Raw genomic sequence first — 20,441 nt, 5'->3', positions numbered from 1 at the left:
CGCCTGTAATCCCAGCTACTTGGGAGGCTGAGGCGGGAGAATCACTCAACCCTAGGAGGCAGAAGTTGCAGTGAACAGAGATTGCACCACTGGACTCCAGACAGAGCGAGACTCGATCTCAAAACAAATAAAGAGCACTAATCCATTTGTGAGTGGATTGATTTAATCGCTTCCCCAAAGACCCCATCACTTAATACTATCCCCTTGGGGTTTAAGTTCCAACATGAATTTTGGAGGAACACATACATTCAAACCATAGCAATGCTGGCACAGGCCCTGTGTCAGTCAGGGCTCTCCCAGAGAAACAGAACCAGTAGGAGGGGTGTGTGTGCGTGTGTGTGTGTGTGTGTAAAGAGGGAGAGATTTATCACAAGGAACTGATTTATGCAGTTGCGGGGGCTGGACAGGAAAATTCAAGATCTCTAAGGCAGGCCAGCAGGCTGGGACTTTCAGGCAGGAGCAGATGCTGCAGTGCCCAAGGGGAATTTCTTCTTCCTCAAGGGAACCTTGGGAGTTGAGGGTTGATTTTTTTTTTTTTTTTTTTTTTTTTTTTTTTGAGACAGGGCTGGAGTGCAGTGGTGCGATCTTGGCTCGCTGCAACCTCTGCCTCCGTGGTTCAAGCAGTCTTCCCGCCTCAGCCTCTCAAGTAGTAGGAACTATTGGCATGTGCCACAATGCCCAGCTCATTTTTGTATTTTTAATAGAAACAGGGTTTCACCATGTTGGCCAGGCTGGTCTCGAACTCCTGACCTCAGGTGATTCACCCTCCTCGGCCTCCTAAAGTGCTGGAATTACAGGAATGAGCCATTGTGCCCGTATGGGAGTTATCTTAAGGCCTTTCAACTGAATGGATAAGGCCTACAGAAATTATCAAACATAATCTCTTTTACTTAAAGTCAACTGACATCTACAAAATACTATTGCAGTTCCAAATAACAAAGGGGGAAAGAAAAAAAATACTACTACAGTCCTCCTAGGTTCGCATCTGACTGAATGAGGATACTACATAACCTAGGCAAGCTGAAATAAAAAGCTAACCACCCCGGCTCCTGTGGCTGGAAGGACAAATGCATACCCAGAATTCATGTCAATTCCCGTCGAGATGGATTGTTGCCTCATCCAGAATGGAAGGGATCCAGTGTAATCAACTTGTTATTATGCGGCTAGCGGATCTCTGAGGAACAATGGTGCCATATGTGGCATGGCATTGGTCCGTTACTGGCAGGTTGGTTGGCAGTATTAAAATGAGTCTTAGGCCAGGCGTGGTGGCTCATGCCTGTAATCCAGGCACTTTGGAGGCCAAGGCAGGTGGATCACTTGAGGTCAGGAGTTTAAGACCAGCCTGACCAACATGGTGAAATCTCCTCGTTAAAAAAAAAAAGAAAAAAGAAAAAAGATAAAATGAGTCTTAGGGCTGGGTGCGGTGGCTCACGTCTGTAATGCCAGCACTTTGGGAGGCCAAGGCGGGAAGATCACTTGAGGCCAGGAGTTCGAGACCAGCCTGGGAAACAGTGAGACCTCATCTCTTTACAGAAAATCAAAAAATGAGAAGGGAGAATCGCTTGAGCCCAGGAGATCGAGGCTGCAGTGAGCTGTGATCATGTCACAACATTCCAGCTTGGGTGACAGAGACACTGTCTCAAAAACAAACAAACAACCCAAGCTGTATGTCCCCGACACTCCCAACATACAATAGTGGGACACACAAAGGATAATAGTTATATTCTGGTCCAACAAGAGGGAAATGTCCCCTGTCCAAAGCAATTTTAAAATCCAGTTGAGCAAACTCCATTAGGTTTCAAGGTCTGGAAATCATCCTTCATGGCTCATGGCTCTATCCTCTCTGCTCTCGGGTCCAACTCCAGAATCATCTCTACTTTCATGAAACATAGCACAGGTTTGCAGCCACGCTTTTTCCAACCTGCTTTCTGCCAGTAACATTTTGGTGATTCAAAGATTTTATTTTATTTTTTGAGATGGTGTCTTGCTCTGTCACCCAGGCTGGAGTTCAATGGTACGATCTTGGCTCACTGCAACCTCCACCTCCCAGGTTCAAGTGATTCTCCTGTCTCAGCCTCCCAAGTAGCTGAGATTACAGGCTCATGCCACCACGCCCAGCTAATTTTTGTATTTTTAGTAGAGACAGAGTTTCACCATGTTGGCCAGGATGGTCTCGATCTCTTGACCTTGTGATCTGTCCACCTCAGCCTCCCAAAGTGCTGGGATTACAGGCGTGAGCCACCGCGCCCGGCCCGACTTTCTTTTATTTTGTACTCTGTCCCTTCCAGTCCAAGCTCACGGTATTTCTGCTGGTATAAAGTTCTCTAGAACCTTGTGGTCTTTGTATAGATTTTATAGGGATTCACTCCATTAGACAAATGCTCCTCACAGATCTTTCTAAAATAGTCCCTTCCTGATATTTGGCTTCTGCTGAGAAGGCTAAAGGATAATAATACCTCGGAAGCTTCCTAGAGACACCCTTGTGTAAATGAGATCTATGAAGATAGCCTTAGTTCAGGTTGAATTGTGCCCTGGCCACGCCCTCCTTCAATTCAGATTTCAAAGTCCTAACTCCACCCACCTCCCACCTTGGAATGTAACCTTATTTGGAAATGGGGTAGCTGCAGAGGTAATTAGTTAAGATGGCATCAACCTGGATTCAGGTGGGCCCCTAATGCAATATGACTGGCGTCCTTATAAAAAGGAGAAATTTGGACACAGACATGCACACGGGGAAAACGCCACATGAAAGTGAAGATCAAGGGTGATGCTTCTTTTTTTTTTTTAATTTTTAGTAGAGATGGAGTTTCACCATGTTGATCAGGGTGGTCTCGAACTCCTGACCTCGTGATCCACCTGCCTCGGCCTCCCAAAGTGCTGGGATTACAGGCATGAGCCACCGTGCCTGGCCAAGGGTGATGCTTCTACAAGCCTATGATCACCAAAGATCACCAGCAAACGAAACCACCAGAAGCTAGGGAAGAGGCATGGAACAGATTCTCTGACTCCAACAAGAACCAACCCTGTAGACAGCTTGATCTTGTATTTGTAGCCTCTAGAACTGTGATACAGTACTTTTTTCTTTTTTTTTTTTGAGACAGTCTCATTCTGTCACCCAGGCTGGAGTGCAGTGGTGCAATCTCAGCTCACTACATCTGCCTCCTGGGTTCAACTGATTCTCTTGCCTCAGCCTCCTAAGTAGCTGGAATTACAGGCATCCACCACCACATCTAGCTAATTTTTTTTTTTTTTTCTGAAGTGGAATTTTGCTCTTGTTGCCCAGGCTGGAGTGCAATGGTGTGATCTCGGCTCACTGCAACCTCCGCCTCCTGGTTCAAGCAATTCTCTTGCCTCAGCCTCCCAAGTAGCTGGGATTGCAGGCACCTGCCACCACACCTGGCTAATTTTTGTATTTTTAGTAGAGACAAGTGTTTCACCACGTTGCTCAGGCTAGTCTTGAACTCCTGATCTCAGGTGATCCATCCGCCTCAGCCTCCCAAAGTGCTGGGATTACAGGTGGGAGCCACCACACCCAGCCCCCAAGCCTCTTTTTAGAGTTAGCTTCCCCAAACCACTCCTGGTGCCAAGTGTATTCGATCAGGTTCCCCAGGAGCTGACACAATGACTGAGAACCAAAACCTGAATGCTGAAAGAAGCAGGATTGCACAGAGGTCATGTGAGGTACAGAGGTGAACTGTCACGCAGTCACAAGGGCCTCATGTGATGTCACGGGAGTTTGGAAGAGGTTGGCTCTTTGAAATTGTCCCACCCAAGGCACAGATAAGGGTCTTTTTTTGTTGTTTGAGATGGAGTCTCACTCTGTCACTCAGACTGGAGTACAGCGGCTTGATCTCGGCTCACTGCAACCCCTGCCTCCTCGGTTCAAGTGATTCTCCTGCCTCAGCCTCCCAAGCAGCTGGTATTACAGGCACGTGCTGCCACACCCGGCTAATTTTTTGTATTTTTAGTAGAGACGGGATTTTACCGTGTTAGCCAGGATGGTCTCCATCTCCTGACCTCATGATCTGCTTACCGCGGCCTCCCAAAGTGCTGGGATTACAGGCGAGAGCACCCGGCCTAGATACCAGTCTTTTTGCCTCCTTTTTTTAAATTGTATTTTAGGTTTTGGGGTACATGTGAAGAACATGCAAGATTGTTGCATAGGTACACACGTGGCAGCGTGATTTGCTGCCTTCCTCCCCTTCACCTATATCTGGCATTTCTCCCCATGCTATCTCTCCCCAACTCCCCACCCCCTGCTGTCCATCCCCTATTTCTCCCCAACAGACCCCAGTGTGTAGTGCTCCCCTCCCCGTGTCCATGTGTTCTCATTGTTCAACACCCGCCTATCAGTGAGAACATGCGGTGTTTGATTTTCTGCTCTTGTGTCAGTTTGCTGAGAATGATGGTTTCCAGGTTCATCCATGTCCCTACAAAGGACACAAACTCATCGTTTTTGATGGCTGCATAATATTCCACGGTGTATATGTGCCACATTTTCCCTGTCCAGTCTATCATCGATGGGCATTTGGGTTGGTTCCAGGTCTTTGCTATTGTAAACAGTGCTGCAGTGAACATTCGTGTGCATGTGTCCTTATAGTAGAACGATTTATAATCCTTTGGATGTATACCCAGTAATGGGATTGCTGGGTCAAATGGAATTTCTATTTCTAGGTCCTTGAAGAATCGCCACACTGTCTTCCACAATGGCTGAACTAATTTACACTCCCACCAACAGTGTAAAAGTGTTCCTATTTCTGCCAAAATAGACAAATGGGACCTAATCGAACTCCACAGCTTCTGTATGGCAAAAGAAACAGTCATTAGAGTGAATCAGCAACCAACAGAATGGGAAACAATTTTTTCAGCCTACCCATCTGACAAAGGGCTGATATCCAGAATTTACAAAGAACTAAAACAGATTTACAAGAAAAAAAACAAACAAGCCCATTCAAAAATAGGCGAAGGATATGAACAGACACTTTACAAAAGAAGACATACAGGAGGCCAACAAACATATGAAAAAATGCTCATCATCACTGGTCATCAGATAAATGCAAATCAAAACTACATTGAGATACCATTTCACGCCAGTTAGAATGGCGATCATTAAAAAATCTGGAGACAACAGATGCTGGAGAGGATGTGGAGAAATAAGAATACTTTTTGCCTCTTTATCAACCAGCCATTGTATGTGAACTGCCCCAGGAGGGGAAGTGGCTCTCCTCAACTGAGAGCAATTCCAGGAGAGGGACACAGCTGAGAGCTATTGGAACAAACAGTGGGAGGATGAGTGCCTCAGTCCCTGAAGGGAGGGGACCTGGGTGGCACCTCAGCATCCACTGCCATGATTCTTTCCTGCATCTCTCGATAGTTAATATTTGTACTTTGTATTAATTATCTATTGCTGCATGGCAAATTACCTCCTGAACTTAGTGGCTTAAAACAAGTATAACCTCGTAGTTTCCACTGGTCATGAATCCGAGGCTGGGTGTCTGGCTCAGGGGCTCTCAGGAGACAGGGATCAAGCTATTGGCTTAGAAGCACCTCAAGACTGCTGTGGCTGGAGGGAACCACTTCCAACCTCACTCACCTTGGAAGACCCACTGCAAGCTCACTCACTGGGTGCTGGCTGGTTTGGGTTCCTGGGCACAACTTCCGTAGGCTGCCTAAGTATTCACATGATATGGCAGCTGGTGAATGGAGAGCAAGAGACCACTTAATCTTGGAAGCAACATCACATCATTTCTGCCATATTGTATTTGTTAGAAGTCACTGGGAGTTGGCGGGGGCTGGTGGCTCACATCTGTAATCCTAGCACTTTGGGAAGCAAGGAGGGTGGATCACGTGAGGTCAGAAGTTTAAGACCAGTCTGGCCAACATGGTGAAACCCCATCTCTACTAAAAACACAAAAAATTAGCTGGGCATGGTGGTACGACCCTGTAATCCCAGCTACTCGGGAGGGAGGCTGAGGCAGGAGAATTGCTTGAACTCGGGAGGTGGAGGTTGCAGTGAGCCAAGATCACACCATTGCACTCCAGCCTGAGCGACAGAGCAGGATTCTACCTGAAAAAAAAAAAAAGAAGTCATTGAGTCCAGTGCAATCCAGCGGGCGGGGGGAGAGTACACAAAGGCCTGAAGACCAGGGAAGTGGGATCACTGGGGACATCTTAGAGCTGCCTGTCTTAACTACTACCCGCCCAACGCTGAGCTGAGCATTTTACCTGCACTACTTTCTTTAATCCTTACAACGACCTTAGGTGGTTATTGATACCTCCCTTTGCAGATATGGAAACAGGCTCAAAGTGGTTACATGACTTGCTTATAAGCCACAACGATTACTATGTAGAGAGAAAAGATGTAGCCCAGGTTCGTGAACAAGGCTGTGTGTGTGTGAGTGTGTGTGTGTGTGTGTGTGTGTGTGTGTGTTTTAGATGGAGTCTTGCTCTGTCGCCCAGGCTGTAGTGCAGTGGCACAATCAGCTCACTGCAACCTCTGCCTCCCGAGTTCAAGCAATTCTCCTGCCTTAGTCGCTCAAGCAGCTGGGATTACAATCATGCGCCACCAAGCCCAGCTACTTTTTTGTATTTTTAGTGGAGATGGGGAGACCACTATGTTGGTCAGGCTGGTCTCGAACTCATGACCTCAGGTGATCCACCTGCCTCAGCCTCCCAAATTGCTGGGATTACAGGCGTGAGCCACCGCGCCTGGCCGGCTGTGTGTTTTTGAACTCTTTTGCTATACTGTTTCCCTCGGTAACAGCTGAGAGGGATCAAAGTGTCGCAGAATACTGAAGCTAAATAGGGTGCTACTAAGCATTTGGTGCAAGAACTGAGGGTGAGATGTAGAAGTCAAAAGGCTCTACACTTAGCCCAGCATTTCCTAGCCCCAAAGTTCAGGAATAAGGTTGGGAACATGGAAAAGTAGACCAGAAGACAAAGTGAAGAGGAATCCCGAAACAGTTGTGGTGTTGGTGAAATCTGCTGTGGACATATGAAAACCTTCCTTTCTAGTTCCATAGTTGCTAAATATGAATTGGAAATAGAGTTAGCAGGGACCTACAAACAAATGAGCTAGAACGCTTACAGGTTGCATATCTCTTATCCTAAATGCTTATGACTAGGAGCATTTTGGAATTTTTTGGATTTTGGAGTATTTGCATGATATACTTACTGGGTGAGTATTCCTAATCCCAAATCTGAAATGCTCCAGTGAGTATTCTCGTTGAGCATGAACTTGGAGCATCATTGTCAGTGCTCAAAAGTTTTGGATTTTTGGCCGGGAGCACTGGCTCACACCTGTAATCCCAGCACTTTGTGAGGCTGAGGCAGGCAGATCACCTAAGGTCTGGAGTTTCAGACCAGCCTGGGCAACATGGAGAAACCCCGTCTCTACTGAAAATACAGAATTAGCCAGTGTGGTGGTGCATGCCTGCAATCCCAGCTACTCAGGATGCTGAGGCAGGAGAACCACCTCAGGGACAGCTGGGCAGGGACAGCTGGGAACTCTGTTTTTTGGTTTTTTTTTTTTTGTTTGTTTTGTTTTTTTTTTGAGACGGAGTTTTCACCCTTGTTACCCAGGCTGGAGTGCAATGGCGCGATCTCGGCTCACCGCAACCTCCGCCTCCTGGGCTCAGGCAATTCTCCTGCCTCAGCCTCCTGAGTAGCTGGGATTACAGGCACGTGCCACCACGCCCAGCTAATTTTTTGCACTTTTAGTAGAGACGGGGTTTCACCATGTTGACCAGGATGGTCTCGATCTCTTGACCTCGTGATCCACCCGCCTCGGCCTCCCAAAGTGCTGGGATTACAGGCTTGAGCCACCGCGCCCGGCGGGAACTCTGTTTTGATACAGCTCTCATCGCCCTGGTCTAGCCTGAGCTTTTTACTTGGCAGGCATGTTTTAAGAAAATAAAGTAAAGGCAGAAGCTGCAAGGTGTCTTGAGGCATAGACTCCAGAACCTGCACATCATTTTTCCCGCATTCTATTGGTTGAAGAAGTCACAAGATCAGTCCAATCAAGGAAGAGGAGAATGGCCACGCCTACGGGGAATGTGGTGGAAGGAAGGGCAAGGATGCACTACGAAAGGGTATGGATACCAGGGATTATCATCACAAATCATTATTATAAGTATTGACCATGAACACCCTGTAAAGTAGTTCTATTACTTACCGCAGTACCAGCAGCAGGTTACAGGCCCCGATGAGAAAGAGGTGCAACGTGCCTGGGATTTGAAGTGTCTCCACTGCAGTGCACTAGAATGGGCAATGGATTATCTGTGCTGGGAGCCTCGGAGTTTGAACCCAGCCAGAAATAAAACATCTAAGACTTAAGATGTTGGAAGATCCTGTTTTAAAACAACCTGATTCTTTTTATTATTCTTGTGAAGACAGAGTCTTGCTCTGTCGCCCAGGCTGGAAGTGCAGTGGTGCAATCTCAGCTCACTGCAACCTCTGCCTCAGCCTCCTGAGTAGCTGGGATTACAGGTGCCAGCCACTATGCCTGGCTGAGTTCTGTATTTTTAGTAGAGATGAGATTTCACCCATCTTGGCCAGGCTGGTCTTGAACTCCTGACCTCATGATCCACCCACCTCAGCCTTCCAAAGTGCTGGATTACAGGTGTTAGCCACCATGCCTGGCTTTTTTTTTTTTTTTTCCTTCAAAATGGAGTCTTGCTCTGTCACCCAGGCTGGAGTGCAATGGCATGACCTCAAATCACTGCCACCTCTGCCTCTTGAGTTCAAGTGATTCTCCTGTCTCAGCCTCCCAAGTAGCTGGGATTACAGGGACATGCCACCATGCTGGCTAATTTTTGTATTTTTAGTGCTAGAATTATAGGCATGAGCCACCATGCCTGGACAAGACAACCAGAATCTATATGAAATTGAATTCAGGCTGCCATTGGAAGGATTGAATTAAATAGTGCATATATACATTGCATTAGGGCAGGATTTTTCAAACTCCAGGTAGGACCCATTAGTAAGTCTTAATATTAATTTAGTAATACATGATCAGCATTTTTTTTTGAGACAGGGTCTCACTCTGTCACTCAGGTGGAGTGCTATCATGGCTCACTCCCTTGAAGGCTCCAGCCATCCTCCCACCTCAGCCTCCTGAGTAGCTGGGATTATAGGCTCACACTACCACACCTGGCTAATTTTTGTATTCTTCGTAGAGATGGGAGTTTTATCACGTTACTCAGGCTGGTTTCAAACTCCTGGGCTCAAGCAATCCACTTGCCTTGACCTCCCAAAGCTGGGATTATAGGTATGAGCCACCACACTGTCATAATCAGCATTTTATTTTACATATTTTGCAAACAGACAGGGTCTTACCATCTTGCCCAGGCCGATCTTGAACTCTTGGGCTCAAGACATCCACTGACCTTGGCCTTACAAAATGCTGGGATTATAGGCGTGAGCCACTACACTTGGCCCATCATCAGCATTTTAAAAATAAAATAGAAAATATCAAAGTGCAGCACATATATTTTTCAGGAACTTTTTATTCACTTATATAAATAAGCTCATATATGTGTGTATTGAGTACCAAAGTAGTGGTAAAAATATTTCTTGCTATGGGGTCATGGTGAAAGTGTGAAAGCACTTATTTAGTATACACTCAGGTGTGAGTGAGATCGACTTTGTATCTAACATCTGTATCTAGTGAGAAACACAGATGATAAAGAATGGTAATTCTATGATTTGGGCAGTATTATTCCATTCTAAGAGGTTTCAAAGGGAAACTTGAACAATAAGATTTCTTTACTATACACTAAACTCCCTCACTGGAACCCTTAGAAGAAACAAAATTGGGGGGGGGGGGCTCATGGGCTGGGAAGGCTTATGATGACAGAAGCTAGTTGATCTTCCAGCTGACTTGTCACAGCTCTGAGGGCAAGCTTCACAGCACAAGGGCCCACACCACCTGACATTATAAGATCACCATTTGTTTATTGTCAGGGTTTCTCCACTGGAAAGCAGAGCCTGTCTTGCTCATTGCCAAATCCCCAGTGGCCAGATCAGTGCCTGGCATGTATTAGGCATCCAATAAACGTTTGTAGAATAAATGAATGAATGACTGACTGAATGAAGGGGGTAGAGGTAGGGAAAGATGCCTCATCCTAAGTGCCATCTTTCATAATTATTGCTTTTCACTGGCTGTTCTTTGTAAGCTGTTTCCATCTGTGTTTATTTTTCTTCAAACTGGTTCAGAACACAATCCTGATCCTTTTTCCAAACACAGTTCTCAGGGATACTTTCAGATGATTGCTCGGCTGAACACACTAGTGTTACTGAAACCGAACAGCACTGCAGAGAGAGAACTAATCAATCTGCCTTTGGTTAACAGCCCTGAAAACACGTTATTCATGAAGAGATCAGGCAGGGTTTGGGGTAGGGCAGCCTATTACCATCACTAGAAACAACAAATAACGGAAGTGCAGGATTGTTCATTTTTCTCAAAAAAAAAAAAAAAAGAAAAAAAATTTGCTAGCAAGGAGACCTCGAAATGTCACCTGAGGGCAGGGATGAAGGGATGAAGTGAAGAAAGACACACAGGGGATATGGCTGTTTTTTTTTTTTTTTTTTTTACTTTGAACATTAGCATTAAGTTGGTTACCGTACACATCCAAAGGCCCAGCATCTCAGAAAAATCATTAAGCGGCACACCTTGTACCAGAGTCTCACAAGAATAAAATATACAATGCTACATTGAGTGGTTAAAAATACACAAAAAAGTAGTTTTAACAAATCTATAAATTTTTTATACTTAAAATCATGATTGAGTTGAAATAAAAAAGTGCATTTCAATTGCTAAAAAAATAATATTGGTATAGTTAACACAAGGGGGAAATCAGTACACTGAGGGATCTGACAGGATGCTAGAAAAAAGACGACTCAGGGAAGCTGGGCAGCATGGGCTTGTCTGGAGATTCAGGAGCTGAGCTCAGTTCCACCTCACTGCAGTTCCCTGGGGCCAAGCAGCCCTCCTCTTCCCAGTATCTTTCCCATCTTAAGAGATCCTGTCCTACCTACCTGTCACCTCCCCAACCCAAAGACTCCTCTAAACTTCTTTGCAGCATGGAGATGCCTGCCCTACGCTGAGTCTACTTGACCTTCAATTGCGTCTCCGCACAGAGGTAGGAGAGGGACACTGCCCCATTCTGGACTTGACATAAGTACCCCAGCCTCATGGCCTGAATCCTTATGACCTAGCAGGCAGAACAGGGACCAAGCAGCTTCTATTTTGTCAAACTCCTTTGGACAAATATTCAACATTCAACAACAAGCTTTGTAAACCTAACGCTAAACAAGTCATGGCAAGCAAACTGGATTTTCTTTTCTTAAGAAATGAGGAAAAGTGCAAGTGATCTCAGTACTGCTGGGGAAAACAAAAATAAAAACAAACAAGTTGCACCTGGCCACTTGCTGCCTAAACCAATCACAGCTTCAGTTTTGTTTTGTGTCAAGTGTTGGAGTTACAAGTAGACACTGCTCTCTGTGCTCAGGCTCAGACCTGGCTGGGGGTGAGAGGGCCAGGCAGAAATAGTCAAGAAGGCCATTCCAGGTGTCAATGCCTCCTGGCTCTCCAGGGGTAATATTTCCCGCCTGGGCTTTCCTCTTCCCAGGTTGATTACTGATCTGTTTGTTGTGAAGATGCTGCTGCAATAAGCACAAACAGAACTCCTGGCCAGAGAGCTGATGAGGGTTGTGAGCCCTTAGACAAGTAACTGACAGGGAGCGCAGTTTCTAGCCTGGAGTGCCTGTTGCACTGGTCAGGATACCGCGTCTGACCTAGAGGACTTGCTCCCTGATCTAACAGATATCCCTTTGGAGCAGAGAAGGTGAGAAACATTTCCTCACTCATACTCGAGTTCCCCCAGTGCTCTTGTCCCTCCTTCTTTAGATGTGCCAGTGGTGGCCTGCGGAGGAGATAAGAAGGGAAGCCTGCCTGCTCTGCCTTCAGCACACAAAGATGCCCCCATAGGAAGGTCCTTTCAATCTGGGTGTCATCAATACGTAAAAAGTCTAATTAATTAAGATGCCTGACCCACAAGGACTCCAGGCCCACACGTCAATGATCCACAAAGACTCCAGACCCACACGTCAATCACTGCTTGCATTATGAGGGCTGAACAACGACTGGACTTTGTAATAAGGAAAATTTCTTAAGTAATCAAAATACATGAGTAAGCTTTGAGCCGAGAGGCTACTGCACAAGTTTTAAAAGCGGGATCTTTCTTTACAAGATTGAGAATAAAACTAAAGCACTTTATTGCTCCCTTGTGGACAAAGCCAGAACTGCTGATGGAAAACAGTCACACAGCCCATGTCAAGAATGAGTAAAATGCATATTCAAATTTACAGAAGACTGAGAAGAAATCATCCCATTTTCAGAGGCTGCATATATGCCCTTGGGGAGACAACTGAAGAAGTAAACACCAAAATTATGTCACACTATTTATTTTTACCTAATGAATTGAATAATAGAGCATGAAAAGATGCTTCTAGGAGGGTTAGGAGTTCTAGCAGAATAAAAATACTTTCCACTAATTTTCAAATGCAATGAAACAGTCTCAAGTCCTATACAGGATGTGAGTTGAAGTCTATCATTCTCATCAGATGGTCCCTTCTCACCTGTAAAAGACAGGTAGGGAGGAAGCTGTGTTCAGAGGAGCTGGATATTCCAGAAACAACTTGATTCTTTGGCACACCAGTACAGACACAGGTTCTTTAGTTGATCAGAACTAGCCAAGGCAAGTATCAGATTTCCTTCTGAAGTTCAGCACAATTCAGCCTCCATGCCCCTTCTCGCCCCATCCTCACTTCCTATGAAATCATTTTCAAGTAATATGTGTAACATCCCCGATCTCACCAGAGAAGCTGACATAGTGTGAAAGAAACCTGCGACTGGAAAGCTGTGGGAACACTTCTCAGGGGCAGGGACTCCCTTGGATGCATGCGTCAAATGTTTCCTACTGAAGGGCATACAAGACAGCAGCCTGTCTCACGGATGTGGTTCCTCCAAATGACACGCAAGCACAGCCCTCCATGGCTTTATGGCCTGGGACTCTAAAAAGCCACAAATTTTAAAGTAGATAGTGTAAGTAGCTAGTTGCTATCCAAGAGGCAAACTTCCAGATTAAGTAATGAGGAAGAAACATCAAGGTGAATTAAGTGAGAAGTATTTAACACAACAACCAGAAACCCTTGTTACTGATTTCTATAACATAAAAATTTACCTTTTTCACTTTATAAACTCATCTTCCCATCCCAAATAGTAGTGAAGCCTTCAAAAACCTTGAATTTATTCATCATCAAACATAACCAAATCTCACAATTTTGCACTATCTCACCAATAATACACTGTTGCCAGACAGGAAAGATGGAGAATGTATTAACAGCTGCCTTCTTCAACACCCACCTCGTGTGATTATTAGTCTTTAAAAACCTGAGTACTATTAACTTTAAGGAAAAGGACATGAGATTTTAAGTCAGAAAGGAAAAATGCTAAGGCCCAAATGTTCAACTCCAAGCTTTCAGTCATGTAAAAAATGCAATCAAATCTCATTTTAAAGAGTTTATTTTTTTTTCCTTCTCCAGTTTTGGAGAACTGAAAGGGAGGAAAAGACCTGTACACAGCACAGACTTCCGCTCTGGCTGTGAAAGACTAGCCAATTGCTAAATGTTTTATCAAGGAGGTGGTGGATCGTATCATGTGGAAAACACTGAAACCTCCTTTTTATGACATCCTTCATATATTATGTATCCATCATACGTTTTAAATGAATTAGATGAAAAGAGCTAGAAAAGTAAACAGAAGCTTTTGAGGGACAGGGCCATGAGAGAGCAGAAACCCAGAGAGCAATTTCAAATTAATTTGACTAAAATAAAGAGTACAGTCTCACAAAATGTGTATGGAACAGAGAGGGTACACGGGAACAGGGCAGAGCAACAGCAGCGCTCAGGATCCCTTCATCAGAAAGGGCAGGCATTCAGGAAGACTTCAGCTGAGAAAAAGATGTTCAAACGACATATTCAATCATCTTTAATTTTAAAGGAACGTTGAATTTCTGGTGAAAGTAAGGAAGGTGAAGAGTGAAATAAGGATAAAATCTTTCAACAGAGATATATAATATGTGAAGAAATAAGATATAAATAAAAGTTAAAAATGTAACCTAAAAATGACATGGAGGTACAAAACAGAAATACGGTCAAAATTCTTACCCAAGGTTTTAGCTAGTTTGTAGAGTTAAGCCCACTGGAAATAAGGGTGAATTCCAATACTAATGGAGAATGAAATAGAGGTAGGATTTAGATCAGGAAAAGAATGTTCCAGGATGCTGGCATCTTGAAGGCACTCAAAAACAGAGTGAAAGAGACTGAAGCTGCAGTGACACTGGAGGATTAGAGAGAGGTGCATACTCTTGTATCTGTCATAAGAAATAAAAACTCCAGGAACATGTGACCATATATATATTATCGAGTAATACATAAAGTAACAACGCAGAAAGAAAGCTACCTTATAAGTAGTTTCTCACAATATAGATTCTACCTAGGGAAAAAGAGTTTGTTTTCCAAATATGCATGTCTGCAAAGTAGTTCTGACTTAAAGAGAGAATCTGATCAACGGTATGTGATCTGGTTCTTTAAACAAATTTACTGAAGCAAAAGCTTCAAAGCTGGAACAACCAAGGAGTTTGATTTTCCTTTGAATCTTGCAAAACCTACCCTCTAAGACAAAAAGATCTGATCATAAAGTCTATAAAAAAGTCTAGAAAGTATAAAAGTATAGAACTATGAAAGTGGATATATTGATGGCAACTTTTATGGCTTCCATAGAAAGTGTAGAGAGGATCTCTGGTTTGCTTCATCGAGGTAGTGTCCAGGGTTGGAAGGTCATCGTTATTTATTGTAAGTGCTACAGATGACAAAAGCAGGTTAGCTAGGGTGTTGTTATTGCATAATAATGCCACTATCTCTAATGGCTTATGACCTTTCATTCCTTAAAAAAAAAAAAAAAAAAAAATCTTTTGAGAAATTTCCTATCTTGGGTTCAGGCAAAGGAAAATTAAAACCCAAACTTTACTTTCACAATTTTATAGTCTGAAGAATCCCAAATGAGTTGATTTTTTAAAACGGTAATTAGCTGATAAAATTCTTAAATGTAATATATCCATCCCCCTTTTCATTGAGTACTTCTCATACAGTCTAGAACAGCATTGAAATATTTATCATGTGGACCAGCAATGCAATAAAAGTTGTCTTTTCTATACAGTAGCTCAAACGGAAAGGTTTCTCTAACTTAAAATTTTTAGTTTTTTTTTTTAAACATAAAAACCGACCCATCATTCTGTGTTTTACTAACCGAAATCTGCAAGATGGGGTATATATACATATATCTGCATTGGATTTCTATCTCTGCTTCATCTTCTCAAAATTTAAAACTTCCAGTGAAATCATAATGAAACTAAACGTACATATCTACTCAACAAACATAAAAACTGAAAAAATTTCAAGAAGTAAAAAAATTCATAGTTTATAAGCATCTCTTCCAAGCATTTTGCTTTCGGTTAGTATATGAGGGACAATCAAATTATAGGGAAAGTTCTACACTAGAAAAAGATACTTCCAACAAATGTGGTTTTTTAAAAAGTTATAACTATGGTAATGTGCATGCTCAGTCATTAATCTAGAACAGTAATGTAAATGGTAGACTATAAAAGTACAGGTAACTGATTTGCACAGGCTTCTTTGAACTGCAGTAAGTTTTTTTTGTGGAGATCTCCCCTGCTTGCTAACAATAAGAATCCAGTCACAAACATATGTGGAAATGAAGCCAAATGCCTTTAAATTGCTGTCTTTTCTTCATTCAAATTTAAAAATCTAACTCAGAATGAGCCTACCTGACTCAATTTGAGAAAGCAGCAGCCTTCATTAAGGCTAAGGAAGAGTTTATATTTGACTGATAAATCTATGAGAAAAAAACAGAAAAATAAAGACAAACACAAACCAACCAACCCACAAAAAACAATGCCAACTCATTCTCAAGTAAGTCTTAACCCTAACAATAATACAAGCCTTTGAAGACAGCGAAACGAAGTAATGAGGGACAGCATCAATTTGATATCTATATAATGCTTAAATCTGGCCTTTGTTGTCTTTGACCTGTACAGATAAGGGCTGAGAACTCAAACTTCTCCATAATTCTTTTTTTCATAAACAGATGAGTAGGTAAAAAATTTTGAAGCATTCATGGGGTGCTGTAGCATATACGGAAGAGAACATACCACATAACTCAACTTTTATCTTACAAAGAGGACCCCAACCAAATTTTCAACCCTGAGTTTGAGTCTTAAGCATGTTAAATCTGTTGCACATATATGTTTAAGGCTTAATCCTGCAGTTCTTTTATTCAGAAGCATTCATGTTGTGAATATTCTTAATGCATTTCATTATTCATATGCAATATGATACTGGTGAGGAATCATTATATTCTGAGCAGTTTTCCTGAAGACCACAAACCTCAAGTCAAGGAAAGTAACTTAATCTAGGAGAAAAAAAAAGGAAGTTTCTAAATTGCTCCACAATACATTTCATTAAGAATTGTACCGTGTAACAACGCTAATTTTCTTTTTAAAAATAATCTTTTTTTTTCTTTGCTCTGTTAAGGATGGTGGTGATTATTTGCTTAATACTGGTTTTCCTGTATAGCAGATATTTTCTTATGGCTATATTTACTTGAATGGAAAATCAAAGATGACTACCTGAATATTCCAGTGTATAATTATAGTACACCTCATGAAATGGTTGATTCCGTGGTCTAAAGTCTCGAATTCAGAATTGCTGCCCATATAACTGTAAATTTATTTAGAACAAAATAAAGCAGCCAGGCACAGTGGCTCACGCTTGTAATCCCAGCACTTCGGAGGCTGAGGTGGGTAGGTCACGAGGTCAGGAGTTCGAGACCAGCCTGGCCAATATGGTGAAACCCAATCTCTACTAAAAATACAAAAATTAGCTGGGCATGGTGGCGCACACCTATAATCCTAGCTACTTGGGAGGTTGAGGTGGGAGAATCGCTTGAACCCGGGAGGCAGAGGTTGCAGTGAGCCAAGATCATGCCACTGCACTCCAGCCGGGGTGACAGAGCGAGTCTCTGTCTCAATAAAAAAAAAAAAAAAAAAAATAGAAAGAAAAAAATAAAGTACAACCAATTGACCAAGCTACAAGTTATCTTTTTTTTAAAAAAAATATTTTAATACTACAGGCTTGACCATGAAATAATGATATGTTTATACAAAAGTGTAGGTTGACAAACTTGTCACGGAATGCCAAGGAGACTGTGGAAGGAGGGGAAATAATAACTACTAAATATATAACAGTCATAGGCAAGGAATTAACTTTCCTTATTGGCTTGGGTACTTGCGTGCTCAAAGAATGTGTACAAATATTAAAAATACCATTCTTTAAAACTTACATCCAAAAACAGGGAGAAAAGTATGTCTTCAGATACTTTTCTGCCTCATTCCAAAATTTTCCTATGCTCATTAGATAAGACAGACAAAATCAGAAGGAGAAAATTTAGAAACATTAAACCAAAAAGCTAATAGAGAATGTGTTGTTTGAAAAATAGGGACTTAACCTCAATTGAAAGAGTTCCATTTTTTCCTACCACAGAGCTAATTAGCTAAAAAAGTGCTCAAAGCGTATCTGCACATTTAATATTAAAAATAAAAAATAAATAAAAAGCCAGCATTCTGATTCAGGCAATGACTTTAAGAACCCAAGGAAAGAAAAATAAAGAAATTTCAAGATTAAAAAATGGACTGGGCATAGTAGCATGCACCTGTAGTCCTAGCTACTTGGTTAGCTGAGGCAGGACTGCTTGAGCCCAGGAGTCCGAGGCTGTAATGTGCTATAATTGCACTTGTGATCAGCACTGCACTCTAGCCTGGGCAACATAGCAAGACCTTGTCTCTTAAAAAAAACAAAATTGGAGAGGGGGTGGGGGATAAGTAATTTAGCCTGGGAACTCAGTTCTCTGAGATAAGAAATACAAAATTTTAAGATATACTGTGATATAGATTTGATTAGTTAAGAGTAATCGATACACTAGCCCTTCTGTTCAGCCTTTCCTATAATAAGCTCCTGGTTGATGATGTTCTTTTGAAGTTCTCCAAGCCTGAAAAAGTAATCTGCCTAAAGGTATTAGAGGTGCTGCTCTCTTTATCACCTAAGAATGCTGGTATTACATAATTTGCAGAGGACAGGGCAGTAAAACTTAGAAGTTTTCCCTCACTGCTATTTAAATTGTGTTAAAATAGCTCAAAGTTGTGAACACATCCACATTTTACGTATCACAGACATTTAAAAACTCATAACCAATTTGTCTTGTCATCTGAATTTCTCAGCCCCTACGGCAACATCATGTTTGTGATTTCAAGTTTACCATTTTAGCTTCTTATAACAATTCTAGAAAAATAAAGCAACCTCAAAATGAGAGATTTCAATTTGTCATCCCATAAAAGCTATACATGAACACAGTTCCTAAGGGAAGTGAGAAACAGACATGACTGAGATGAAATGATCTCCACTTCCTCCGCCTGTCAGCAAACAGCCTTATTCAAATTTTCAAAACATGCAAGTTTTAGGTGACTTCCCTGAAAAAGGCCCCAGCCCCTGCAAATCATTTCATGTAATGCACTAACAGAGCCAAGGAGAACATGGCGGATAGGAGCACAACAGGGAGCCTCTTTGAGTGTTAAGCAGAGATTTCAAAACTACCAAGTATTTACGCCAAATCCTGAAAGCAAAACCTCGTTTTTGCAGTAACCTGGTCTGGAGACCCTCTCAGATACATCTAGTTTCTGAAGCACCTTTTGAGCTGTACGGATGTAAGAATAACTTTGAATTATAGAAGTTATATGCATCTTTAAGAATCACATTTTGATGATTATAAAATTTTTTTTCTATTTTACAACATAGGTTCAGCTACACTGAAAAAATTACACCGCTTATTGAAATACATTTCATTTTAGAAACAGACTACTAAAGAAGTCTATACAAAAACTCTAAAATAATTTCTGTAGTAAAATAAAGAGTGCGTTAGGAGAGCTACACAAAGAAGAACTTGTCTGTCTTTCTCTATAATGCTTGATATACTGTGAAACACGGCCAGCTCAACTCTGTAGCTGGCACCAAAAGCTGAAAAGAATTCCTTACCATACACAGTGATACAATTAATGCTCTGGATTAATCTCACAGCCTTCCCGATTAGTACAAAGGAAACCAGGCCTATCCCCTCTTTGAGGAGAAGTCTGGGATATAAAAGCAAGCATACCTCATCAGCTGATATGAAATTATAAAATTCCACAAGTCTGAGTATTTTAAACTTATAAAAGTCATCAGAAAATGCAAGCAAATGGGCTTTCTTTCGTTCAGTGGTTCCCCTTGTTTAGATGACAGTCCCTCGTGAGCTCAAGGTAGTCTTCTTGTTCATTCCCTTGGATCTGTTGACTCAGTGACACTGGCGAAGCTCTTGGTAGAGGCAGAGAGTCTGAGAACTAAGGAAATGCTCACCAACTCCCTCTGTGCACACTCACACATGGGGACGTGTCTCCTGGAGAACACACTACGGAGACGGATGTTAATGATGCTGTGCTGAACTGTTCTTCTCTGCCAGGTGCCGCAGAAAGTTGTCCTCACTCTGGCCTCTATGATTTAAAGGCTCACTCTTAAAGAGAGCTGGAGGTGGGGGGAGGTGAGGGACCGGAGGGATGGGAAGGTGGTGTGGGTGGTGAGGGTGTGGGTGGATGTGCAGGTGTGAGAAGGGGTGGGGGATAGGCCGAGGGGGAAGAGTGCTTACAGGATTCATATTGATTGGAGGGGTAGGGGTTGTGGGTGTGTTCACCACAGAAGGAACTGGGGTGGCTGGGGAAGTTGTAAGTGGGATCTGAACAGCAGGCGGCACATTCACAGGGCTGGTCACCCGAAAGCACTTCTCCTTGTGGGCCTTAAGCATGTTCGAAAAGCGGAACCTCTGGCCACACACATCACATGGATAGGGCTTCTCGCCTGTGTGCGTTCTGCGGTGTCTCTTCATGTTGGGGCGGCTGGTGAAGCTTTTGCCACAGATTTCACAGATAAAGGGTTTCTCTCCTGAGATGAACACAGATATAAAAATGATTAACATATTAGGTGGTAATTGTGTGCTTATGCTATTTCTATTATTTTTCTTTTGTTTTTTTTAAGATAGAGTTTCACCATGATGGCCAGGTTGGTCTTGAACTCCTGACCTCAGGCGATCCACCCACCTCGGCCTCCCAAAGTGCTAGGATTACAGGCATGAGCCACCACATCCGGCTATTATTATTATTTTTAATATAAATGGGGCCTCACTATGTTGATCAGGCTGGTCTCAAACTCCTGGCCTCAAG

At 42.7% G+C, this 20,441-nt stretch overlaps 1 protein-coding gene across 2 annotated transcripts in view; it reads right to left on the bottom strand.

Moving 5' to 3' along the window:
• Positions 1-10,568: 10,568 nt before the first annotated feature.
• Positions 10,569-20,441, bottom strand: part of ZNF652 (zinc finger protein 652) — a 75,283-nt gene continuing 65,410 nt past the window's right edge. For both annotated transcript variants that reach the window (XM_074388635.1, XM_010341870.3), the window contains exon 6: positions 10,569-20,163. In XM_074388635.1, coding sequence (XP_074244736.1) covers positions 19,652-20,163 — 512 coding nt within the window. In that variant the 3' untranslated portion in view covers positions 10,569-19,651. The remainder of the gene's footprint in view (positions 20,164-20,441) is intronic.

Source organism: Saimiri boliviensis, chromosome 17 (assembly GCF_048565385.1).
Source record: "Saimiri boliviensis isolate mSaiBol1 chromosome 17, mSaiBol1.pri, whole genome shotgun sequence".
Classification (NCBI taxonomy): domain Eukaryota; kingdom Metazoa; phylum Chordata; class Mammalia; order Primates; family Cebidae; genus Saimiri; species Saimiri boliviensis.
Note: the sequence above shows the minus strand (reverse complement) of the source record. Positions and strands in the feature narration are given on the sequence as shown.